Source organism: Nansenia antarctica (assembly GCF_963989245.1).
Source record: "Nansenia antarctica genome assembly, chromosome: 17".
Lineage (NCBI taxonomy): Eukaryota > Metazoa > Chordata > Actinopteri > Argentiniformes > Microstomatidae > Nansenia > Nansenia antarctica.
This window is the reverse complement of record NC_137687.1, coordinates 17,036,569-17,064,528: the sequence shown is the minus strand read 5'-3', so window position 1 is coordinate 17,064,528 and position 27,960 is coordinate 17,036,569. Positions and strand designations below refer to the sequence as shown.

At 46.9% G+C, this 27,960-nt stretch overlaps 1 protein-coding gene across 1 annotated transcript; it reads right to left on the bottom strand.

The window, feature by feature from the left end:
• Window positions 1-11: 11 nt before the first annotated feature.
• Window positions 12-27,919, bottom strand: sphkap (SPHK1 interactor, AKAP domain containing; the record flags this gene model as incomplete). Its single annotated transcript, XM_080547355.1, has 11 exons — window positions 12-161; window positions 1,962-2,152; window positions 4,893-4,942; window positions 5,716-5,799; window positions 7,926-8,108; window positions 10,941-14,331; window positions 16,574-16,838; window positions 18,138-18,269; window positions 18,469-18,528; window positions 23,667-23,777; window positions 27,677-27,919. The coding sequence occupies 11 exons, from the start codon at window positions 27,917-27,919 to the stop codon at window positions 12-14; spliced, it is 4,860 nt and encodes a 1,619-aa protein (XP_080403481.1).
• Window positions 27,920-27,960: the final 41 nt, after the last annotated feature.

Here is a 27,960-nt window from a genome sequence, read left to right as displayed (position 1 = left end):
GTAAGTACAGCCTAGTGGGTCTCCAGTAGCCAGTCAAACAGGCTGGACAGAGAGCCGCCACCCTCCTCCTCTTCCAGGAGCTTACAGAACTGGACCACGGCACCAAACAGGTCCCCGATCCTCCAGGCCTTCTGAGACACCAGCTGCAGCACCCTCTGGAACTGAGAAACAACCACACTCAGACCACCACTCGCCCTGTGTTCTAGAGTACGTATGCAACTACTGGAATATACCAGAAACACTGAATCTATTCAAGTATTCTTAACACAGTGCATTGAACAACGTGTGGACATGACCTGGGGCCCATTCCACGAAGGTTGATTATCTTTTAATCCTCGATAAAGTTCTAATCGGCGATAATTTGCGTTCGGTGCCATCAATGTGGCTCAAATAATTCGCTGTTTGGTTGCTATGCAACATATCCTTCTGAGTCAGATATAATTAGCCTGGTCGCGAGCAGACTTACAGGCTGGCTAAAGTAATACGTGCGTCAAAAAAGGCTCACAGGCGGAAACTACATCCCGAACGACAGTTCCTCAAGTGTCTTTTAGGAAATATTAGTTCCCACTTCACACGAGATAGATAGATAGTTTGACTGTGTGATAGATAACTTGATATTTTGAAAGTGTGATCGATCGATAGATAGTTTGATTGTGTGATAGATAACTTGATATTTTGAAAGTGTGATAGATAGATCGATAGATAAATTAATTAAAAAGTGTAAAAAATAAAATAAAATAAATAGGTATCTTTATTAACTTGCATTGCTTTTGTCACAGCGGTCTGGCTGGCGCAGTGGTTAAGGCAACCAGCTAGAGTTCCAAAGGTTGCGAGTTCGAGACTTGATTTTAGTGATTTTTTTTTACATTTAACCGAAAACTTCATGCAAAGGCTTCAAACACCATTGTAATCGTGTCAGTTCTTGTAAATTAGCCTGCACCATAATTTTATAGCCTACATACTTTTTTAGATGAGATTTTAGATTAGATTCAGACAACGAAATGCAGTAAAAAGTGCGTCTGAAGAGGGATTTGAACCATCGATTTAAAATGACGATTAAATACTATGGCAGCGGTCGATACCACTAGGCCATTGTGACGATATGACGGCTTGTAGCCTGCTGCTGATATCACCACAGTAGTAAATATTAATTTATTAAAATATGAACATATAATAATAACTGGGGCTAGTATGACCTACGCATTTAATCGGTCAGCAATTTCTTGCCAAACCATTTCCCTCGCCTTGTTAATTGCGGCAGTATTGCACTATTTTACATCTTATTTTTCCGTCTTCATAAAGATCAATAATTCGGAATGCTGCGCAAATGTAGGACCCCTGCAGAGTGGAGTATCTTCATTTCGACAGATCGACTCTTCTGGGCTCTTTATGTCTGCGTGCACGCGCCCATATCGAGGATTTGTAAGCCGGTGTTCTGTGAACACTGATGACACAAGCCTAATCCTCGTTCGAGGAATCACCTGAGGCTTGAATTCCAATCCCGAGTTGCCTGATCGCCTGATTTATTTCAATCGCCGATATACTAATCCACTTTAGTGGAACGGCCCCCAGAGTGTCTGTGTGTATCAGTACATTGGACCAGAGTGTGTGTGTGTATCAGTACATTGGACCAGAGTGTGTGTGTGTATCAGTACATTGGACCAGAGTGTCTGTATGTATCAGTACATTGGACCAGAGTGTGTGTGTGTATCAGTACATTGGACCAGAGTGTGTGTGTGTATCAGTACATTGGACCAGAGTGTGTGTGTGTATCAGTACATTGGACCAGAGTGTGTATGTGTATCAGTACATTGGACCAGAATGTGTGTATGTATCAGTACATTGGACCAGAATGTGTGTATGTATCAGTACATTGGACCAGAGTGTGTGTGTGTGTGTATCAGTACATTGGACCAGAGTGTGTGTGTGTGTATCAGTACCTGGATCTCTGCCGCCCCCAGCCTGGAGGTTCTCTTCACCTTGGACTTCCTGAAGTAGACGCCCGCCAGGCCCAGCTCAGAGGCAGCGATCCACTGCAGCGCCACCCTCAGCTCTGCGTCCACACTCTCACACTCAGGCTCCAGGTCAAAGTTCACCACCAGCAGCTCCCTATGGCTGCTGCTTCCTCCTGCAGACCGCAGAGAGATGCCCTCTGCAACACACACATAACCATAACACACACATATAAAGGGAAAGGTTTCTCTTTCTGTCCTAGGTTTCCCTCTCTATACTAGATTTCCCTCTCTATCCTAGGTTTCCCTTTATATCCTAGGTTTCGCTTTATATTCTAGGTTTCCCGCTCTATCCTATGTTTCCCTTATATCCTAGGTTTCCCTTTATATCCTAGGTTTCCCTTTATATCCTAGGTTTCCCTTTATATCCTAGGTTTCCCTTTATATCCTAGGTTTCCCTCTCTATCCTAGGTTTCCTTTGATATTCTAGGTTTCTCTTTATATCCTAGGTTTCCCTCTCTATCCTAGGTTTCCCAATATAAAGGGAAACTGTGTGTCCATGTTGCTCTTACATTTCACTGCTTTTGTATTACGTATAAAGTATCATACTAAGGAAAAGATTACCGTAATAAAGTGAAAAAAACAAAATATATAATACTATACTATGTTATTGTTTTTCTTATTATTACAATTGTTTCACTTTATAATTGTTTTCCTTAGTATGATAATAATATGTCATACTGTCATACTATCATTCTGAGGAAAAAATGTATAAAGTGTTTTTAAAATATATATATAATATATCATACATAAAAAGAAACATTGTATACAGTAGTATTTTTAACGTTATAATTGTTGTCCTTAATAATATATGATAATAATATATCATACTATATCCTACTATCATACTAAGGAAAAAATAAAGTGAAGAAGATATCATACTATACTTTCTTTTCACTTTATTATTATTTTCCTTAGTATGATAATAATATATCATACTATATCATACTAAGTAAAAAAACTAAATACTATACTTTTGGAGCCCTGAAATAGAGGGATGTTTAAAGAAGCTGTTCTTTGTAAAGCTGAGAATCTACGTTGACCCTGTAGTAGCTGATTACTATAGATACGATCCAAACTGTCGGAACACAGAGCGAACAGAAGACAACATGCTTCCCATTTCCAATATTTATGGAGGGCGCTGTATTTATCCTCCCTCCGTTTGCCATCTGGTTCCTCTCAAGGTTTCTTCCTTCCACAGAGTTTGTCCTTGCCACTGTGCTGTCTGAGTTCATCCCTGGCTTGCTGTTTGGGGATCGATGGTTCGCTGTTAGTTCGTATTGTTTGCACTGTTTATATTAAGGGGTCTAAGTGCAAAAGCTATTATTGTTGTTGTTGTTTTTTCCTGTATCCACCATTTTGACAAGGTAATAAAATAACTTTTGCAGGGTAAGGCAGAGGAGGTTGCAAATTGGCACGATGCAGAATATTTTAGCCAAGGAGCATAAACAACATGGCCACTCAACCAATGAACTTTAATGAGTGTGTGTCCTATAATTTACATGCATATAAATAAATAAGACCCCACACTGCACTTTTGGTACTTTTATTTCTGCACTTGTATTGCACCTTGTTTTTAGTGTATTTTTATCTGTTGTTTCTCTTTTACTAGTGTTTTCTGTTAAGCACTTTGGGCGGTTTTTGTCGTTGTAAAATGTGCTATATAAATAAACTTGACTTACTTACTACTAAGACATGGTTGGGTGCATCACTACCAAACTTGGCACATATTTGTCTAACACTTTTAGGATCTAACATGTGCAGTCATATTCTGACCTGTCACATGGTGGCACTATTAACAAGCAAATATGTATATCTCTTGATCTGGTTGACTTAAGACTCATGATATTTGGCAGAGACGTTTAGAGGTACAGAGATGTTTAGAGGTACAGAATGCGTTCACACAACCTCTAGAATGTTGAGTTTGTCCACAGGGTGGCGCTATTAAACATGTTTGCTTTTTGGTGGCCATGCTGTTTTTGCTAATGTAATGTAAGCATTGTACAGTCCATAGATCATGTACAGTATACCAAATTTCGTGCAGATCCACAAAGCAGCTTTGGAGTAGAAAACATGGGAGTCTTCTACAACATTGAAAACACAACTAAATATAGCAAGCATCATCAACGGCACCTTGCATCCCAGCCACAGTCTGTTTGACCCCCTACCATCTAAGAGACTCAGGAGGTACAGGATCCTCGGGTCTGTTTGACCCCTGACCCTGACCCTACCATCTAAGAGACTCAGGAGGTACAGAATCCTCAGGTCTGTTTGACCCCTGACCCTGACCCTACCATCTAAGAGACTCAGGAGGTACAGGATCCTCGGGTCTGTTTGACCCCTGACCCTGACCCTACCATCTAAGAGACTCAGGAGGTACAGGATCCTCAGGTCCTGTACCAGCAGGCTACAGAGCAGCTTCTTTCACAGAGCTGTCACTCTGATGAACAGTTCCTCCCCCCACACACGCCGTTGAACAATTCCCCCCAACACCCCCACAGGGTAGTCAGTAAACCCCACCCCCCTCCTCCCACTCCCACATGAGGTAGAATGACTCTCAGTACCCGCCTATATTATTTGGAATGTTCTTGTTGTACGGCACTTGTCTTTGAGAATCGTCTTTGTAAAAAGCGCTATACAAATACATTTGTCTGGTATGGGCAGTGTGTGCAGATTCAGACTGCTTTTGGAGCTGTTATAGAACAAACCGTTGAAAATGTTGTAGTAAAGGAACATCTTCTAGTATGGCGGTTGAACAAAGGTTATGACAAACTGCCAATGTTCTGAGACTGTTCAGGGGGCGAGCTGTCTCCTCTGTGGCAGATAACATGACAGTGGGATGATGACACAGGGAGACTCAGACTGTGGGACTCCACTCACCGTCCACATTGTCCCTGCTCTCTCTCAGATAGCTCTTCTCTGTCTCCTCACTAAGGGGAAGGAAGAGAGCATTGTCATTAGGACAATAGGCAAGGCAAGGCAAGTTTATTTGTATAGCACATTTCATCCAACAGGGGCAATTCAAAGTGCTTTACATACATTATTTAAAAATACAGCAAGAGCAGCATAGTAAGAAAATAAAAATGACAATGAATGAAAGCAAATATAAGAAGTAAATAGCTCAAACATTTAATAAGACAATAGTTAATGGATAAAAGACATTGAGAGATGTCAGCAGTTGCTTACTGGAATAAAAAACCAAGAAATATAACCATGGCAAGGAACACATTTGTGTAAAAAAATAAAATAAAGTGTGCAGTTATGAATAACGAGAACTTTTTTCTTTGATTTAATTGTGTGGTATGGAATGAATATCATATTGAAGACTTGTAGTTGATATCTGACTGATATGAATATTGAGTGAGATTTAAATTCACTTGTTTTTGTTTTGTGTTGTTAGGTTGTATACCTGTACTTACTACAATGTTTTATTATATTTTTGTATTTGCATTTGTTATGTGTTTGGACCCCAGGAAGAGCAGTCTCACCTTGGTGTAGACTAATGGGTATCCACAATAAACAATAGAAGTGTTTGTGTTTAATCATAACTGCTGCAAAACCTGAAGGTTTTTAGCTTAGATACAAATATTTTAAGGGTTTGGGCCTGTTTGATTTCTTCTATCTTAGTGTATGCAAATATGTCAAGGGGCTCTGACACGCTTTGTTGTTACTTGTTAGCATGTCGCTAGGTCTTGTCAGGTACCTGATTAGGGTGCTCTGGGCCGGGATGTCAGGAAACCCCTCCAGGTCCGCCAGGCCGAAGCTAGACGCACTGCTGGTCCCGTTTCTGAAATTCAAACAAAGCGAAAATTCATAATCTTGTCATCCGACATGATCATTGACGTGTGAAAAGAACAAGTCGCAGTGATGCAGCAAGGCGATGTTGTTCATTAGTGGTGATTAACATATAAATAGCAGCTGCAGCTGAGCAGGAGGCAGGCAGCACGTGTCTGGGCCGTGTGCCCCTCCAGTGATGAGGATGTGGAGGATGGGCTGAGGGCGGGAGGGGGGTGGGAGGGAGGACGAACAGTGGAGGAGGCAGCCATGTTCCTGAGTCACAATGGAGTAAACCAGGGATGAGGTGAAAGTAATATGAATAGAATTAGAATTTAGCAGACGCTTTTAATCCAATGCGATTTACAATTACGAATTACAGGGACACTCTCCCTGGAGTAACTGAGGCTAAGAGCCTTACTCAAGGGCACACTAGTGGTGGTGTGGTTTCAGGCGGGATTTGAACTCATAACCAGTCCAACTCACTATCCACTAGACCACCACTAACCTTTTTCTAGTCTGAATTCTTCTAAATAGGTGGATGGAGGTCAGAATGACATGGTGGTGATGTCACAGCTAGACTCACAGGTAAAGCAGCAAGCACACATCTCATCACTGGCAAAGATGAAGCCACCAAAAAACCCTTCTGCAGTCCTTTGTAACCTCTAAATGTATCTTCTGTAATACACAGTGCAACTCCCCGTTATCAGACAGACCCTGGTTTAATTTCTCCAGGTTGGGATGAAATGACAGTTCCCCCAGGCTTTTGGCTTGCTAGGCTGTGTGTCAGTGTCAGTATGGGGCTAAAATGGCACTCGCTGAAGCAGGGAATGATAATGCTGTTGTTCGTGGGCCGTGGATGCGAGAAGCAGTGTGAGGGCAACAGCTCTGCTACTGCATGAGGCGGCTGTGTCTCAGGGGGTAGAGGCTGTGTCTCAGCAGGTAGAGGCTGTGTCTCAGGAGGTAGAGGCTGTGTCTCAGGAGGTAGAGGTTGTGTCTCAGGAGGTAGAGGCTGTGTCTCAGCAGGTAGAGGCTGTGTCTCAGGAGGTAGAGGCTGTGTCTCAGGAGGTAGAGGTTGTGTCTCAGGAGGTAGAGGCTGTGTCTCAGGAGGTAGAGGGTGTGTCTCAAGGGGTAGAGGCTGTGTCTCAGGAGGTAGAGGCTGTGTCTCAGGAGGTAGAGGCTGTGTCTCAGGAGGTAGAGGCTGTGTCTCAGGAGGTAGAGGCTGTGTCTCAGGAGGTAGAGGCTGTGTCTCAGGAGGTAGAGGCTATGTCTCAGGAGGTAGAGCCGGCGTCTAATGATAGCAAGGTTGGCAGATCGGCGGTTCGAGCCCCGGCTGGCCAGATGTCGAGGTGTCCTTGGGCAAGACACTGAACCCCAAATTGCTCCCAATGAGCAGGCCGGCGCCTTGCATGGTAGCTTGGTGTGTGAATGTGTGTGTGAATGGGTGAATGAGAGGCCGTTGTAAAGCGCTTTGGAATAAGGCGCTATATACTGTAAGTGCAGTCCATTTACCATTTACCATTTGTTATCCTCTCTTACAGGCTGCAGGCCCAGTCCTCCATGCCGACCCTGGAGAGAGGGCTCTCTGGAATGGGCTCCTTACCTGGCAGCTGGCGCTGGCAGCTACGCTACTGCAGCAGCTGCAGCACAGCTAGAGGTCCTGCACAGGACAGTGTGTGTCTCAGGCCTATAGAAGACGATTCTGTAGTCCATAAGACATCCTAAAGACGTCACCTAGACGTCCTAGAAAGACGTCACCTAGACGTCCTAGAAAGACGTCACCTAGACGTCCTAGATAGACGCCATCTGGACGTCCTAGAAAGACGTCATCTGAACCCACATTCCGGCTTCCCTGAGGAGGTCTTTTGGACTCTTTGTTTACTGGGCCCTGTCCTGTGCAGGACCTCTAGCTGTGCTGCAGCTGCTGCAGTAGCGTAGCTGCCAGCGCCGCTGTTTGGTAGGGAGACCATTCCAGAGAGCCCTCTCTCCAGGGTCGGCATGGAGGACTGGGCCTGCAGCCTTTGTTTACTGGGCAGGGCGAGGCGAGCGTGAGTGTGAGCGAGGATGGGCCGATGAGAGCAGGGCAGGTGGCAGCCAGCGCTGAGAGCAGCATGATGGGGCGGAGCAGCGGTTACTGACCCCTCGCTCAGCTGGATAAAACTACTAGTCTCCTCGGGGGGGTCGTCGTCAGGGGCGATGTGGGCCCAGCTTCCTGTGCCCTCCTCACTGCTTCCTGTGCTGCTCTCCCCACTGCTAGCACTCAGAGAGCGCCTGTCTGTCTGCTCACCTACAGCAGCCACAGCTGCCCTGTCTCTCTCACTGCTGGGGAGAGCAAACGGCAAGGTCACTAACCAGGGTTCCCACACCTTCTGAAACATCACATTCAAGCACCTTTCAAGGACTTTCAAGACTCAATTCCCTCAAATTCAAGGAGCCAACACGGCACAGTTTGAGACAGACCTAGATGAGAATTGATATAATAGGAACTATCCGCTCACAGACAACAATTAAAAAGAGAGGCTTGAATGTGTGAACACTAGATGGTCTCTTGCCTTCTCTACCACAGCACAGCAAAACAATATATTGTGTAAAGTTAAGCAATACAGAGACTTATTTACTAGTTGACGAGCTAAGTAAAACAGTTTTTAATATACAGTATATATATATATATAATTTTTTTACAGAGAGAGAGAGAGGGGGGGAATTCAAGCACTTTCAATGACCCATGTCTATTTTCAAAAACTTTTAAGACCTTGATTTTTTTTTCTCAAATTCACAAACTCTCAAGGATTTCAAGGACCCGTGGGAACCCTGACTAAGAGCCAAGGCGTGATGATTGGCTAGCTAGGGGGAGTACAGGGGGGATGATGATTGGCTGGGGGGAGGACAGGGGAGAGTTGAAACCCTCAGATTTAACCTTCCCTTTCACTGGTCTCTCCAAAGGGTTTTGGTAACACTTTCCATTAAGGTCCCCTTTGTAAAAGGGTTTATAAATGGTTTATAATTAATCAATAAATCACATATAACCAGTTTTATTATTCAATTATAAACTATTTACAAACAGTTATAACTGCTTGCCAAATGGGGAGCTTGAAATCAGGAGACTAAAGCTTTATAAATGCTTCAAAAACTAAACACTGATGTGAAATCATGCAAACGGTTGCACAGTTGGGAAAGTTATTCCCTGGATTGGTGGGATGACAGTACAATATGACGATCTCCCAAAGTAGAGTACAATTGTCACCATGTTTTTTTTTTTTACCCCTTCTCTCATACGGGAAATCATAGCACATTCTTCATTAACCTCTTCTTATCCACCTCATTTTTCTGGTTTTCTGCTCGAAATGACATGCCCACAGTGAATATAGAATATCTCCACAATCACAAGGGCCTTCATAATGATATTGTTATCAAATGAAAGCTAACACCTGTGGGGTGGCTGTAGAAGTGTCAGAATCAAAATCTATGTTACTGTGTCAGAGCAAATAGAGCTAGAACATTATAAAACATCTCAAATTCAGTCTCCGCCTAAAAAAACAACAGCTTTTACAGTGAATATCACCTTGGAAACCTGATAACGAAGCCAAAATCATCTAGGAATCAGTACTCCAGGGTCTTATTAGTACTTGTGCCAAAGTTGATGCTAGTAATGTGAGCAAATGCAACTTTGTACCTGTTTTAGTACAGGTATGTTTAGGCGGACACCTATATGTTTAGGCCATTTGGATATATTTTGGCACCATCTTTGACCTTTGACCTTTCTCATGTATCAGATTTCTTTTCTTTTTTGGGGGGGGGGATTTTTTTGGGTTGGCCGACCAATGGTATGGAAATTCGGCGTTGAAACCGGACATGACACATTCTCCAGTTGGAGAAAACTGGATGTGACTTAGGCCGTGTTTACCGTCTCGGGCAAAAAATGGTGGCATCTTATAGCATGCAAAATTGTGAAAAAAATGTGATATCGATGAAGATAATTGATAGAGGTAAACTCTTTATATCACTTCGGATCCACCTGTGGGTCCGTTGGCTCCTAACAGGAAACATGTCAAACATTCAGACTGTATTTGTTGATATATCTAATGTCATATTAATATTAATGACTTACAATAATTTATTAATGGGTCACCAATATGTCTAACTGACTAAATGTCACCTAAATGTACCAAACCATCTAAATGATCAGTTGTTTGGAAATGGTTTATAATCGTTGAATAACAAACGATTCGCTATTCACCAATGGTATAGTCCGATACTACAAACAACTCTCTGTACAACTGAGTAATTAAGACACAATTAGCTGATTCAGCCATCCTTCAAGAGTCCCAGGGGGATGGGTATAAGTGTTAAGGAGCAGTGTGGGGAGGGGGGGGGGCATGTCAATGACATGTTTCCACCAGGGAGGGATGCAGGTGCACATGACTTGTTCCCTAATTTTAAGCTTGAAGATCAAGATAAGCTTCTACCACCTGACCGACAATGACATTGTAGATAATAGCTGTAGCCTCTAAAAGTATCAAACATACAGTACATCCATCACACAGCAAATATGAGACACGACATTGTGTCGATCTAACCTAAACCCAGACACTGCTACTATTAGCTTCTCTTTGAACTGATGTCCTGTATGGTGCAGAGTCTCAATATAGATCATTGCGATGCTTGGACAGTTGTCTATTTGTGAAAACATGCTAGTATCTGTTCAAGTTGTTTCAGATGATGAATGAAGACACTGAACCCCAAATTGCTCCCAGTGAGCGGGCCGGCGCCTTGCATGGTAGCTTGCCGCCATTGGTGTGTGAATGTGTGTGTGTGAATGGGTGAATGAGAGGCCGTTGTAAAGCACTTTGGATAAAGGCGCTATATATAAGTGCAGTCCATTTACCATGATTCCAAGTACACAGTTGAAAAAAACGACTATGTGACGTGTGTTTTCTCTACATGTTTCTCATAGCTCTCTCTAGCTCTTTCCCTCTTCCTCTTACTAGATAGTTCAAGATCAAAAGCAAGCTGAGAGTCTGCCTGCTTTGATCGGCTTTGAGTGTGACGTTCTCATCTGGGCTGAGTCTGCCCCTGAGCTATAAGAGGTTGTTTGTGGTGTGAAAGAGAGATTGACTCAGAAGAAGAATCCTGGTCCAGAGTAGGAGGACTCACCTGCTGCACCTTTGCGTGGACACCTCTGGAGGCGTGTCCCAGGGATGACGCTCAGCCCTCTCAGGGTTTCCAGAAGGTTCCTCCTTCTGATCTCCCTCGATGTGGATCAGAGGCACCTCCCTGGGGCCCCTCATGGGGGACGCTGTGACGGTACTGATACTTGTGCTGTCACCACCACCTGGGTGCTCCTGGCTGCCCCTTCTCCGACTACAGCCCGGGCGTGACTGTTTAAAACCCCTTCTTCTCTCCCCTACAGGCATGTGCTGCTGCTGCTGCCCAAATATGCCCCCCCCCCGTTCGTGCTGCCCCCCCCCCAGCACTGACTTGCCAGTCTCCACAATGTCTGCAGCCAGGCGGTTGGCATACTGCTGTACGTGAGGCTGGGGATCTCCAGCAGGGTCCAGGAGGTCTATGCTATCTTCTGGTACCACGATGATCTTGTTCTTTCTCATCAGGGACTCGATGGAGCTGGACCAGGTCTCGTGGATCAGCATGTCGGTGATCCGGTCCGTCTGGCCTCCCTGGTACAGGCAGGAGTCTGACTTACACAAGCCCGTGGCCGACGCCGAGACAGAGTTCGTGGGGAAGATGTTGAGCGTGTCTCCGCGCACGTTGCGTGTGAAGCCGTCGAAAGAGTTGGCTTTGATCGGAGAGTTGACGGTCAACCTAGAGTCGGAGGAGCGGCGGTCGGGCACTGAGGACTGACGGAAACAGAAGGGGGTTCTGGGAGACGGAGGCAGGAGGCTGTTGCTCCACTCCTTCGTCCTAGCGATGCGAAAGTCTTTGTTCTCCTTGTCCATGTCTTTGAGCATGAACCTGTAAAACTCTTCGGTGATGCTTTCCGTGCTGGACTGCTTGGACAGGCAGGAGGACGCGCGGCGTACGTTGAGGTGGCCGTTCTTCTTAGTGGCGGCCTGCTGCACGGCTGCAGACAGGATAGTGCTGGCGTTCATCCCAGCGTAGTAGTCCAGCAGGAGGTCGAAGCCTCTGCCCTCCGTCTCCATCTGGTTCACCATGAACTTGGAGAACTCGTCTGTGATGCTCTCGCAGCTGGACTGCTTGGAGATGGAGCTGCCTCGGCTCAGGTTCTGGCCCAGCCGGCTGCCGGGTCCCAGGGTATTGGGCGTGCCCGAGGGGTCTCCGTCCTCCTCCGGGATGCTCTCGTAGCTAGCGGCCTTCCCTCGGATCCACCTCTCACACTGCAGCCTGCTGCGGGGCTGGCCAGGCTTGGAGGTGTCCACCACGTTGAGCTCCGGGCAGTTCATGATCCTGGCGGTGACCTCGGAGGCGAAGAGAGCGAAGGGGTCCTGGGGGTCGTCCGGGTTCACCGTCTCGTCCACCACCCTGTTGACCAGCCGCTCCATCAGCTCAGGCTGCTCCTCCGTCTTCCTCTTGATCTCACTCAGGCGCGGCGGGCGGTGCTTCTTGGAGACCACGCCCCCGTTCTGCCCCTCCTTCCTCCGGAGAGCCGTGGTGCGGCAGGGCAGAAGGTAGCCCTCCGGTGGCGCCTCGCCGGCGGCCCCCTTCAGGGCGCAGAACCATGGCTGCTTCCCGCTGGAGTTCTCCAGACAGATGGCGGCCAGCTCTGTGGCCATGGAGACCACTGTGGTGGCTAAGTCGTCAGCAAAGCAGGTGACTGGGGTTGTTCTAGAGTCTGTTTCCATCCTTGTAGAGGTCAAGGCCCCCGTGGAGGAGGTTAGAGACGACTGAGGGGTCAGAGAGGACGGTGTACTGTCACCGACGGCTCTTCCTCTCTTCTCTGTGCTCGGGAGGGAGCCTGTGTTAGCTGAGCTCTCAGTAAGAGGCTCTCGTACGTTTCCCTTAGCCTGCTGAGCCTGTGGGTCGGAGCAGTCCTTGGAGGAGACTCTAGTCTGACCATGCTTGCACTCCTCTTTGATATGCGGTGAGCTGTGAGATCCAGATGGTTCACTCTCCCTCTCTTCCAGCCGATATTTCCCCTCCCTCGTTCCCGAGAACATGAGTAGCTTCTCTGTGCAGTGGAGCGAGCTAGTTAGTTTTTTATCTGGCTGGCTGGAGCCGATATATAGCTGTACTTGGTTGAATTGTTCCATACCCTCCTTAATGGGTGCCTCATAGTCTCCAGAGCGAATATCGTCCTCTTGTTTGTCAAATGACCTTATATTACATTTGGAAATGTCACTGATTTTCTTTGAGGTGAGACAAAGGACATTAAAGAGCAAACTGTTCACACTCTCCTGTAGAAAACCCTGTAGGTTTGGGACGTCTTTGCCTGGACCTTCAAGCTCTTTTTTCTTTTTAGCTTTCTCAAAAGCATGCTTAAAGAGGCTGTCAGCAACTTCACTGATGAAATCCTCCACCTCCATCTCGTCCACACTTTGGGACTTTTTGGGACATGTGATTCCGGCCACTATTTTGTTATGGGTGGACTCCAGTAAGTCTGCCACACTCTTGTACCCCTGGGGCTGAGCCAGCACCTCCGCTGCCTCCCTATGGAGGACCTCTGCGACGTTGGCACGGAAGGCCTCTATGCTGGTACCCTCGGCCACGCTGCAGTGGAGGGTGACGGCGGTGGAGGCCTGAGCCGCAGACAAGAGCCCCACGGAGGCTGTGTAGATCTCAGTGTGGTCATCCGACTGGCGGCTCTCGCCGGTCTCTTCAGCCAGGTCCACCACAGCCACGGCACCAGCTACCTGGGCCATGCCACACATGGCGGAGGAGAAGGAGTAGTCTGTGTCCTCTTGCTCATGTCCCTGTCCCTTGTTGTCCTCCTCCGTTGGCTTTGTTGTAAGTCGCTCTGCCGCCAGAGGGCTGGAGATGGTGCCGACCACGTTGGCGGCACACGCTAAGGCCACCTGAAGCGGTCTGGAGGTTTGTCCGCCGTTACGAAACCCGCGTGCCTCTTTTACATGCTCATCAGGGATCTTTCTGGCTGCGCCACCCTGTTCCTTAGGCACTGGGTGAGCGGTCTGGGTCTCTGGCCACTCTGGTGCCCCCTCGCAGTTATCTGGACTTTGCACTATGATGATTTTGGGGAGCTCAAAGGAGCAGACCCGTGCCCGTGCCGAGGGCTCCTGGGTCTGGGAGGGGGGGGGGGCAGCAGGGGGGTGGTCGGTCAGCGACGGGTCCGCCTCTGTGGAGGAGGCAGGCTCGTCCTGGGACAGGTGGATGAAGGCGTCCTGCAGTACCGACTCTGCCAGGTGGGTGGCGTAGTGGCCCGCGGACTCCTCTGTGTGGTGGCCGGTCCTCTGGGGGGCTCCTCGTCTCTTAGTGGGGGTGCAGAGGGTCACCTCCGAGTCCTCGCTGTCCTGGCGTTCGTCCGTTCGTCCCCTCTGACTGGTGGGCCTCCCTCTGTGTGCTGCCGTCTCTGCCGAGCTCTCTGCATCTGCTCTCACGTCACTGCACTGTGGCTCTGTGGGGGGAGAGAGATGTCCACACCGGTTAGAGAGCAGTTCAATCGCACTCCCCAATGTGCCATAGCAAGATGCAATGATCTAATGATGACTTTCACTGCTGCATGTCCCCAAACATGACTACCACCAACCCCCATGTGAACAAAAAGAGAGAATTATTATCTGGGCTCAAAAGGAGAGCAGAACACTTCACAGTGTTTTGCTCTAATTTCATATGTGAGATTAATTATAGATTAGTGGAGGAGGCTCATCACTGGCCAGCGCTGCAGAGCTCAGGGCCATATTCATCTTAATGGGGACAAGCATTGATCTGTTTTACTGTATCTGCCCTCAGCTACAGGCCATTTGAAGCATACATTCTTATCGATGCTATTTTTCAGGTTTTCTGCTCGAAATCACATGCCCACAGTGAATATAGAATATCTCCACAATCACAAGGGCCTTCATAATGATATTGGTATCAAATGAAAGCTAACACCTGTGGGGTGACTGTAGAAGTGTCAGAATCAAAATATATGTTACTGTGTCAGAGTATATAGAGCTAGAACATTGTGAAAAATCTCAAATTCACTCTCCGCCTAAAAAAACAACAGCTTTTGGAGTGAATATCAGCTTAGAAACCTGACCTTATAGCCCAAATCATCTAGGAATCAGTACTCCAGGGTCTGATGAGTACTTGTGCCAAATTAGATGCTAGTCATGTGAGCCAATGCAACTTTGTACCTGTTTTAGTACAAGTATGTTTAGGCGGACAACCAAATTGTGCCATTTGGAGACATTTTGGCACCATCAGTGTATCAGACATTCTCATGTATCAAGACTGTAAAATTTATTATATTTCATTGACATATCACTCACTATAGGTATACATTCCATCCAAAGGGAAAAAACGATGCGGTCGTTTAGAATGGAATCTAATGAATCGTTTGCGATATCGATGAACATTATTGATGAAGGTAAGCTCTTTATATCTGTTATATTAAACATAGACCCGATTCTTCCCCCAAATTTGGGGGCGTGGATAAAGGAGGAACACTGTCAAAGAGAAGTGGGTTTACAGAGTGAGAGTGACAGGACAGACCAAGGAGAGAAGTTGCATACCTCTCTCTCTCTCTCTCTCTCTCACCCCCCCTCTCTCACCCCCCCTCTCTCTCCCCCCCTTTCACCCCCCTCTCTCTCTCCCTCTGTCTCTCTCTCCCTCTCCCACTCTCTTCCTCTGCCTCTCTCTCTCACCCCCCCATCTCTCCCCCTCCCCCCTCTCTCTCTCTCTTAGGATTTAGATAGAGCTGTGGGTGCACAAACGGCTGGATGTTCACAGTTCCCGTTTGAGGGGAGAGGAGGGATATTCACTGTGGTAAAAATAGCACATAGGGATCAACGGTCTCTCCAGATTTACATACTGAGGATTATAGCTCTGCCTCAACGACATCGACTTGATCACATGATTTGTTATTAAGCTAAATATGCTGGTTATCTGAGCTGTTTTATGGGTGCTAAATGAACCATTACTGTGCATCGATGAATGTTTGGCTTCATGCTCACGTTATCTACCAGGACTGCAGATTCACTCCCTATCTGCCATCGTAGAATGGACACCTAAGATCTATTCAGGCTTCACCTTAACTGTCCCTCCTGACACATCTACTTCCCCTCCACACCCCCCTATACAGTTTCTCTACTGTTTGAAGAAAGATCCTTCTTCTAGCACTACGACTGCCAATGGCCACTGTACACCAGAGCATACATAGATTACGTTTTACTTCTATAACTGGTGGATAGAGGATTCACTTAGTCAAATGTATTTGTTGTAAGTCGCTTTGGATAAAGGAGTCTGCTAAATTATGCCACAAATGTAAAAATAAAGTAAATAATAATCTAAACATTATCCAGCGGTTGGGTTAGGATTTGTTTAAGTAAGTAAGTAAAGTTTATTTATATAGCACATTTTACAACGACAAAAACAGCCACCCAAAGTGCTTAACAGAAAACACTAGTAAAAGACAAAACAGATTAAAAAATACACTAAAAACAAGGTGCAATACAAAATACAAGTGCAGAAATAAAAGTACAAAACGTGCAGTTGTCGGTAGGCAGGTTCACCTCAGGTCAAAGGCCAGGGAGAAAAGGTGTCTTAGCTAGTTTTTTTTAACTACGCTCTGGGCGGATCTGACGTGGAGGGGGGAGGCTATCCTATAGTAGTTTAGTTTCTAGTTTCTACTCTCCTCTAGTTTCATAGCTCACCATTCCTGAGGCTGTCGTCCTCGCTGTCGTCCCCCAGGTGCTCTGAGGCGGTCAGGAAGTCCTCCTCGATAGAGGAGATGGAGCGGTTGGTGTCGTCGTCCACCCGTGGCCCGGCCGTCCTGCCCTGGGGGGGCTGCTGGTCCCGACCCCACTGGAGACCCACCAGGAACTTGTTGATCTCAGAGACGAGGCTGCTGGCAGACCTGGGGGGCCGCGGCGCCCCCGCACACTGGACCAGGCAGACGTCTGCACCTCTCTGCTTGCTCTGAACACAACACAACACACACACACACACACACACACACACACAGACAGACACAGACACAGACACAGACACAGACACAGACACAGACACAGACACAGACACAGACACACAGACACAGACACAGACACAGACACAGACACAGACACAGACACACACACACACACACACACAGACACACACACACACAGACACACACACACACACACAGACACAAAGACACACAAAGACACACACACACAAAGACACACAAAGACACACACACACACACACACACAGACACACACACACACACGCACACACACACACACACACACAAAGACACACACACACACACACACACAAAGACATACAAAGACACACACACACAAAGACACACAAAGACACACACAAAGACACACACACACACACACACACAATGACACACACACACACACACACAGACACACACAAACACACACACACACACACACACACACACACACAGGAGGGATGAGATTCATTATGGACTGGTGCTATGCTCTCATTAACATGAACCGTATACAGTCCTGTAGGAGTTGGAGAGGACAAAGGGAGAATTACGCTTCTGTTTGAGCGAAACGGGAACTTCAAACAGACTGTTCTCCATAGTCGATGCGTTGTCCACAAACTAAAAAAAACAAAAACAAAATAATCCTTTGAAATCGTCCCAAAGCGACGTCAGGGTCACTACACTAACGGGGCGGCTGTGGCCCAGGAGGTAGAGCTGTGGTGCAGGAGGTAGAGCTGTGGTGCAGGAGGTAGAGCTGCTGTCTAATGATCGCAAGGTTGGTCGCTCAGCGGTTCAAACCCTGGCTGGCCACATGTCGAGGTGTCCTTGGGCAAGACACTGAACCCCAAAATGGAGGGTGTAGGGATGCTGGTGGAGATAGTAGAGAGGGTGTAGGGATGTTGTGGTAGATAGTAGGGAGGGTGTAGGGGAGGGTGTAGGGATGTTGTAGTAGATAGTAGGGGGAGGGTGTAGGGATGTTGTAGTAGATAGTAGGGGGAGGGTGTAGGGATGTTGTGGTAGATAGTAGGGGGAGGGTGTAGGGATGTTGTGGTAGATAGTAGGGGGAGGGTGTAGGGATGTTGTGGTAGATAGTAGGGGGAGGGTGTATGGATGTTGTGGTAGATAGTAGGGGGAGGGTGTAGGGATGTTGTGGTAGATAGTAGGGGGAGGGTGTAGGGATGTTGTGGTAGATAGTAGGGGGAGGGTGTAGGGATGTTGTGGTAGATAGTAGGGGGAGGGTGTAGGGATGCTGGTGGTCCAGTAGGGCTCACCTGAGAGCGGTCCAGGTGAGATGTGTCAGGAGCCTCCAAGCCGCTGAGCAGCAGGATCTCCTTCTCCTTGGGCTGCCGCGCGTTCAGAGAGTGGAGGAGCCTGGGCAGGTCTGGGGAGACGGAGGCCAGCTCCTGCAGGAGAGACAGACCCCCACCACAGTCAGCTACGCCAGCACAAACCTGCTAATTAACTCAACAAATCAGCCCTGATTCTGAGTTAATTACCCTGAAGCCATGGCAACAGAGCTTGTTGTTTACAACGCTTATTAAGAAAGACACAGTGGAATGGAGGACACTTGGGTAGAGGAAGGGAGGAGGGGACCCTACCCACCTTGATGCAGCTGTCGTCATGACGATCCACCCTTTGCTGGTCCAGGTTCACAAAGCAGATCTGCAACGAGAAGAAAACGGCTTCAGAGGAGGAGTGCTACAACCACTTTGGGCAGGGGGGGCGACCGCCCCTCCTGGTGCCCCCACGGTTGAAAAACGTCTCGCTTAAGTGCCCTTTTGAATGGCAAAAATGCCCTTTTGAGTGGCGAAAATTAGAGGATGTGCCCTATTGGTGCCCCTCTAATGGTCTAAATTTGACCATTTGCCCCCACCGTTGAAAAACGTCGCACTAAAGTGCCCTTTTGAGTGGTAAAATTAGAGGATGTGCCCTATTGGCTGCCCTTGTTGGGGTCCCATGTTGTGCAGTAGATGCTCTTTTTTTCTTTTCGCCCCTGCCCTTCAAACAGCCTGAGTCCGCCACTGGCTACAACCCAAATATTCAATTGAGCTGAGAAGTAAGCACACTCTATATATATATATATATATATATATACAGCATACGGCATACAGTATATACAATTCTCGTTAACACTTAATCAGCCATGAGAAAGTAAAAACAAATGTATATCTTTGCACTCTATCAAATTTCAGGACCCTCCTTTCATGACTTTTCCTAGATACAGTATGTGCGTTCTACCACCCAGTATCCTTACATTTTCAAAATCACATCAGGATTTCAGCATGTCTCACATTACCAGCATATTAACTTGTTGTGAGGGTTATCACAATTATTGGCCTATTGAATATTGGATGCAGGTCAGTGCAATTGTGAAGCTGTAATGCAAAACCAAGAGAAACCAATGAACAACACAGGTGGAGGAGAACAATGGGATTACTCTCTGTTGGAGATGGAAAGAGAGCGAGAGAGCGAGAGAGGAAAAAGAAAAGGGAGGGAAGGAGGGGAGAGGAGGGAGGGAAAGAGGGAAACAAATGGAGGAGATATTGTGTCCTTTTCAAGGTCAGAATCCCTCTACCCCATCACCATCAAATGGGTCTCAAACGGTCCCTAATGGGAGCGCTGCCCTCTAGCCGTATCTGTTACTGTGATCCATGAGAGGTCAGAGGTCAGAGGCTGCTCAGACAACACACATCTTTTATCTGGCTGGCCGAGAGAACAAACAAACATAGACACAAGAGAGAGAGAGAGTGAGAGAGAGAGAGAGAGAGAGAGAGAGAGAGAGAGAGAGAGAGAGAGAGAGAGAGAGAGAGAGAGAGAGAGAGAGAGGGCTTTCTGACTGGCTGCACACTCAAATGATGTGTGGTTTGTCTGGGGGGACAGTATGTGTGTGTGTGTGCGTGTGTGTGTGTGTGTGTGTGTGTGTGTGTGTGTGCGTGTGTGTGCGTGTGTGTGCGTGTGTGTGTGTGTGTGTGTGTGTGTGTGTGTGTGTGATGACTGCTGGCGTTTTGGCTCATCATTTATTTATGTGTGTTTCCTGTTGTGTTTCTCCTAGCGTGACGTCCAGGGGAACGGGCCCCGGCTGGGAGAGAGAGAGCAGGGTGTCACTGGGGGTCTCTCGGTTCATCGCACGCCCAGCGAGAGAGAAAACATCTACAGCTGTGCTTGAGGTCAACCCGCTGACCAATAAGGACCTTGGATGACTCCTAAACCTTCGACTAATCAGGACAGCTGGGTGACGTAAACTGGAAATAAATATGGAAGGAGGGTTTTGCAGTAGTGACCCTGGAGGCAAACGGTAGTGGAAGGTAAACCACAGTAAACACTGGAGGAACCAGCATGCAGTAGAATTTGTGTCTTGAAAGATGTTTCGCAATTGCTTGTCATGGTCAGTTCTGGCATGGAGCCTCGAGCTGGAGTTCAGCTCACTCAGTGCCTGGTATCTGGGCTGCGTCTCTGAGCTTGACCTTGAAGTCAAACTCAACGGGCAGAAGGGGCTGGATATCCTGAACTATATCTCACTTGGCCCTAGAGATGCCCCGATTACAGATGCCTGGCCAGCACTCAGGACTCTCTCAAACACACACACACACAAATGAATCACGCATTCAACTGGATGCAGAACTGGAACGTAGTAGCGGTGAATTCGAACAAGACAGGCGCGTGAGACTGCCATATACCATATGCTATACTTACAAAGGCTCTCTTCCACTTTTCTTGACACATTTACTCCCCCTCCCTCACTAACAAATACCATCCCTCTAAACCTTAACCCAGTGTTTCCTCCAGGATTTTTCACAATAGTGGCTTGGTGGGCAGTTTTGCGCGTGTGAGCCAGAACGATCGCAAGGATTTTTTTTTTTTTTACTCAATGTGTTTTTTATTTCGTTTTCAGAGACATTACAGTACGCAACAGACACAAACACACAGACGAAACAGCGAAAACAACAAAACAAAAACAGAAACAAAAATAATAATAAATAACAGTTCACAGAGTACTTCTCATATATAATACAACGCCATTTTTAAGAAGTAAGAGGCATTGTTAGACGTTCCACGTAAGAAATGAAAGGCTGCCACACTGCACTAAACCTCCCAGTTGATCCCTGCAATGTGTATCTCATCTTTTCCACCTTGAGAAAGTACATGACATCACAAATCCACCTGCCAAACAAGGGAGGACGATCATTCTTCCAATTCAAAAGTATAAGACGTCTTGCTAAAAGAGAGGAGTAGACCATGCAATTCACCCGTGCCTTTGATAGATTAATATCCCCTGAGATAACACCAAAAATTCCCAGAAAATGGCATGGTTCAATTACCTGACCTGCAAGCTCTGAGTAAAGCTCAAATATGGAGGACCAGAAAGCTGCTAGGCTAGGACATGACCAAAATGTGTGGTAAAGGTCAGCAGGAGCTTGTTTGCATCTATTACAGGTAGAATTCATCTCAGGGAAAATTCTTGAAAGCTTGAGTTTGGACATATGCATCCGATGTACAATCTTAAATTGAATAAGCCCATGCCTCGCACAAATAGACGAAGAGTGAATGTTTTTAAGTATTTTAGACCATTGATCCTCCGATAAGTCCCTTTCCCAGTTCTCCTTTATTATTGAGAGTGACGAGTCCTCCATTTCAAATATAGCAGTATAAAGCCTAGATATTGTTCCCTTAATCTCTGGTTTTGTTTCCAGGATTAAGTCCAGAGATGTTTTTGTTGGCAGGGAAGGAAATGAAGTAAACTGACTACGTAAAAAATGTCTAACTTGTAAGTAGCGGAAGAAGTGATGCATTGGCAGAGCAAACTCGTTCTTAATTTGATCAAATGACATAAATATGTTGTCTTTATACAACAGTCTAATGTTCAAAAAACCCTTTCTGGACCACTGATCAAATGCATTATCTAAGAGGGAGGCCGGGAACAGGTGGTTGGTTGCAATTGGAGCGTAAGTAGACATAGAGACTAACCCGTAACTTTTCCTAAATTGGGACCAGATTTTCAAGGAGTGCAAAACCACGGGGTTCTGACAGGCCTGGGGAGAGTGCAGGGGAATTGAAGAACACAAAAGAGCAGCAAGAGAGATACGAGTGACAGAACTAGCTTCAATGTGTAACCAAGCAGGGACGTTCGAGGTGGACGTATCACGCAGCCAGTACAATAAACTTTTGATATTTGCAGCCCAGTAATATACTGTATTTGAAAATTTGGTAAGGTCATACCCCCACACAGTTTCGGTCTTTGTCAAAATAGTTTTCGGATTCGGGGTGTTTTATTGTTCCAAATAAGTGCTGAAATTAGGCTATTAAGTTTTGTAAAAAAGGTTTTTGTGAGAAAGTATGGAATGCACTGGAATAAGTATAAACACTTTGGAAGTATGCTCATTTTAATTACATTAATTCTTCCAGCTAGTGATAAGGGCATGGTGGACCATCGAATAAGATCCTGGCGCACGCGATCCAGGAGTGGGGTAAAGTTGGCCTTTAGCAATTGAGAGTGAGATTTCGTAATAGATATACCCAGATAAGTCAATCTATCACCTATAATCGTAAATAGTAAAGAATGAAAAGAAATCCGTCTGGCAGCAGTGTTAATGGCGATCGCAAGGATTCTAACCCTAACCCTAATCCTTGCGATCGTTCTGGCTCGTAGGGCCTAACCCTAACCCTAACGAATTACTAAACCGAGGGAACGAATTACTAAACCGAGGGAACGAATTACTAAACCGAGGGAACGAATTCACACATCAAAACATTTTTTTCTACCATGTGACCCCAGGGGGCTCCGTAGTCCAGTAATGGCCTTTTGAGGAAAAAAAACATCCTAATTATTGTTCATTCATGTGGTAATAATTGATTTGATTTAGTACGGGGGGGGGAGTAGAAGTTGACATCGCTGGTGGACTAACTCTCTGAGGTTACACTATGCCTGTTTACAAACACCTTGAATACATCTTGGTTTAACACTAGAACAGCCATGGGTGGGGTCATTAACACTAGAACAGCCATGGGTGGGGTCATTAACACTATAACAGCCATGGGTGGGGTCATTAACACTAGAACAGCCATGGGTGGGGTCATTAACACTATAACAGCCATGGGTGGGGTCATTAACACCAGAACAGCCATGGGTGGGGTCATTGACACTAGAACAGCCATGGGTGGGGTCATTAACACTAGAACAGCCATGGGTGGGGTCATTAACACTAGAACAGCCATGGGTGGGGTCATTAACACTAGAACAGCCGCAGGACCCTCCTTTCATGACTTTTCCTAGATATGTGCGTTGTACCACCCAGCATCCTTACATTTTCAAAATCACATCAGGATAAGCTAGTATAAAGCTATTTTGCAGTTTTTCTGTATAGGAGGCAGGCTAATTTACAAGCGGCCAACTAGTGGTCGTTGTGTGTAAATAGCAGCTTGAGCATTGTAAAGGGGGGCGGCCCAAGGTGGCTCTTATAGCAGGTAAAAAATGCACGGCTGTTCTAGTGTTAATGAACAACGTCTAATGATCACAAGGTTGGCAGATCGGCGGTTCGAGCCCCGGCTGGCCACATGTCGAAGTGTCCTTGGGCAAGACACTGAACCCCAAATTGCTCCCAGTGAGCGGGCCGGCGCCTAGCATGGTAGCTTGCCGCCATTGGTGTGTGAATGTGTGAATGAGAGGCCGTTGTAAAGCGCTTTGGAAAAAGGCGTCCATTTAGTAGGTAAAAAAGGCACGGCTGTTCTGGTGGTAATGAACTAAGACCATGCTCATCAGAATGCTGCTGACACCTCCACCGCCACGACAGGACCAGACTTACCGTGGTGCAGCTCCCCGCGCCATCACCCTCCAGCTGGCCCAGCCGGACCAGAACCTTCTGGTTCCTCAGCCAGTACTGAGGAGAGTCCAGCAGCCCGTTACTGCACAGCACCTGGAACACACACATAACCTCCTTTACTGCACAGCACCTGGAACACACACATAACCTCCTTTACAGCACAGCACCTGGAACACACACATAACCTCCTTTACTGCACCTGGAACACACACATAACCTCCTTTACTGCACAACACCTGGAACACACACATAACCTCCTTTACTGCACCTGGAACACACACATAACCTCCTTTACTGCACAGCACCTGGAACACACACATAACCTCCTTTACTGCACAGCACCTGGAACACACACATAACCTCCTTTACTGCACCTGGAACACACACATAACCTCCTTTACTGCACAGCACCTGGAACACACACATAACCTCCTTTACTGCACAACACCTGGAACACACACATAACCTCCTTTACTGCACAGCACCTGGAACACACACATAACCTCCTTTACTGCACCTGGAACACACACATAACCTCCTTTACTGCACCTGGAACACACACATAACCTCCTTTACAGCACCTGGAACACACACATAACCTCCTTTACAGCACCTGGAACACACACATAACCTCCTTTACAGCACAGCACCTGGAACACACACATAACCTCCTTTACTGCACAGCACCTGGAACACACACATAACCTCCTTTACTGCACAACACCTGGAACACACACATAACCTCCTTTACTGCACAGCACCTGGAACACACACATAACCTCCTTTACTGCACAACACCTGGAACACACACATAACCTCCTTTACTGCACAGCACTTGGAACACACACATAACCTCCTTTACTGCACAGCACCTGGAACACACACATCATTTTAAACAGACACACTGAATTGCTGAAACCAATCCACAAAAGATATGCTTAGACATGAATGCACGTCTAACACACTCTCACGCATGCATTGCACATACACCTCATGCATGCACACACACACACACACACACACACACACACACACACACACACACACACACACACACCTATAAGTCACCCATTCACCTTCAGTTGACAGTCATTATGTTCAGCCTGGCTGTTATTGACCTCTCTACAAGACCTTTGTTGCAGATGGATGGCCCACTTCAGGTTGGGTCCCTGGCTGTTCTGACTCACTGACTGGGCCATTAGTCATTCATGGAGCTAATTGGAAAAGTAATGACAGATCATAGCTAGGACTTATTCCCAATCACATTTTGGGATTCATATTTTTTTTTTATGTGTTGAAATGTTCTGGGTTCCGAGGGTTATATTTCATGCTAACTTTACAAGCAGGCTAGCCATGTCACACTTTGGAGCTCTATAATTGAAGTGTTATATTATGTCACGGCACTTGGGAAATCATTTTAGGAGTAGCTAAGAAATACAATGTATCACCCGAAAAAACACACATAATATGGACCTAAATCTTCTGACAGAAATCATTGCACAATAACGTTGTGCAGCACAAGGATGTCATGAGCTAAAAATGACTAATGTGAGCCGTTAAATAGATACATATTCTGTCAGCTAGCCTATTTACTCCTGTTTACTCAGCTAGCATGTTAGCTGTGATTGGACTCTTCTCCAGGACCCCATGGGTCAAGTCACATGACCTGTTCATCTCAATGACACACCCTCTTCTCCGGGACCCCATGGGTCAAGTCACATGACCTGTTCATCTCAATGACACACCCTCTTCTCCAGGACCCCATGGGTCAAGTCACATGACCTGTTCATCTCAATGACACACCCTCTTCTCCGGGACCCCATGGGTCAAGTCACATGACCTGTTCATCTCAATGACACACCCTCTTCTCCAGGACCCCATGGGTCAAGTCACATGACCTGTTCATCTCAATGACACACCCTCTTCTCCAGGACCCCATGGGTCAAGTCACATGACCTGTTCATCTCAATGACACACCCTCTTCTCCAGGACCCCATGGGTCAAGTCACATGACCTGTTCATCTCAATGACACACCCTCTTCTCCGGGACCCCATGGGTCAAGTCACATGACCTGTTCATCTCAATGACACACCCTCTTCTCCGGGACCCCATGGGTCAAGTCACATGACCTGTTCATCTCAATGACACACCCTCTTCTCCGGGACCCCATGGGTCAAGTCACATGACCTGTTCATCTCAATGACACACCCTCTTCTCCAGGACCCCATGGGTCAAGTCACATGACCTGTTCATCTCAATGACACACCCTCTTCTCCGGGACCCCATGGGTCAAGTCACATGACCTGTTCATCTCAATGACACACCCTCTTCTCCGGGACCCCATGGGTCAAGTCACATGACCTGTTCATCTCAATGACACACCCTCTTCTCCAGGACCCCATGGGTCAAGTCACATGACCTGTTCATCTCAATGACACACCCTCTTCTCCAGGACCCCATGGGTCAAGTCACATGACCTGTTCATCTCAATGACACACCCTCTTCTCCAGGACCCCATGGGTCAAGTCACATGACCTGTTCATCTCAATGACACACCCTCTTCTCCAGGACCCCATGGGCCAAGTCACATGACCTGTTCATCTCAATGACACACCCTCTTCTCCAGGACCCCATGGGTCAAGTCACATGACCTGTTCGTCTCAATGACACACCCTCTTCTCCAGGACCCCATGGGTCAAGTCACATGACCTGTTCATCTCAATGACACACCCTCTTCTCCAGGACCCCATGGGTCAAGTCACATGACCTGTTCATCTCAATGACACACCCTCTTCTCCAGGACCCCATGGGTCAAGTCACATGACCTGTTCATCTCAATGACACACCCTCTTCTCCAGGACCCCATGGGCCAAGTCACATGACCTGTTCATCTCAATGACACACCCTCTTCTCCAGGACCCCATGGGTCAAGTCACATGACCTGTTCATCTCAATGACACACCCTCTTCTCCAGGACCCCATGGGTCAAGTCACATGACCTGTTCATCTCAATGACACACCCTCTTCTCCAGGACCCCATGGGTCAAGTCACATGACCTGTTAATCTCAATGACACACCCGCGCCTTTGGTTACTGAGTTATTGACTTATTGATTCTTGACTAATTGAATGAGTGTCGTGTGGTCTCTATGTATCCCCCGTAATGATGAACTAGAAGACATTATTCTTAAGTGATTTTTTCTGAGTGGGACAGTCCCACTCACATTTTTCATTTTATTGGACAGATAAAGACAGACAGGAAAGTAAGGAGAGAGAGAGGGCAGGGTCAGCAGGGTCAGCAGGGTCAGCAGGGTCAACATGGGCATATGTGTGCACTGTAGACCGCGGTGCTAGACCACTGGACCACCCCAGGCCACAATATATGACATTATTCTGATAACAATACAGTACATAATATTACTTACATTTACAGTATAATGTTTATAGGAACACTCAAAAATTAAAAATTAAATAATACTGATAATAATGTGAACGGGTGAATGAGAGGCCGTTGTAAAGCGCTTTGGATAAAGGCGCTATCTATATAAGTGCAGTCCGTTTACCATCTACAACCACACCTTAGTTGAAGAGCAAGTAAGAGAAGCAGGAGAGATTGAAATTGGGTTGAAATCTAACCTTCCCCTAAATCTAACCTTCCCCTCAGACCACGGCTCTACACTCTATCACTCAACGTCTCCCTGAGGTGATAAATCCCCTGCGTGACCTGAGAGATCCCACCCCCACATCACAAGTGCCCTTAAGCACTCACAAGTCAGAGTGCCACAGTCTTTTATACCCAAGGGGATAGGAGGGGTCGTTTATACCCAAGGGGCACCCAATAACAGTGGTGCTGCAAGGTGAGAAGCTACAGAAGAAACAATCTCTTATAGTGCATCAAGCTAGCGCATAGCTCACGCATGCACACACACACACACACACACACACACACACACACACACACACAGACATGTATCATGTTTCACCATGTTTACCTTCTTGCAGGCCGTGACAGAGGAACCCAGGGTGCTGTCTGTGCTGCCTCCCTCTGCATCTGTGGTGCCTCCTCCCTCTGCGTCTGTGCCTACTCCCTCTGGGTCTGTGGTGCCTCCTCCCTCTGGGTCTGTGGTGCCTCCTCCCTCTGGGTCTGTGGTGCCTCCTCCCTCTGGGTTTGTGCCTCCTCCCTCTGCGTCTGTGCTGCCTCCCTCTGCGTCCGTGGGTTCAGAGCCCCTGAACATAGCTGAGGAGTGGAGGTCTGCATGAGGATGACAAAATGCAT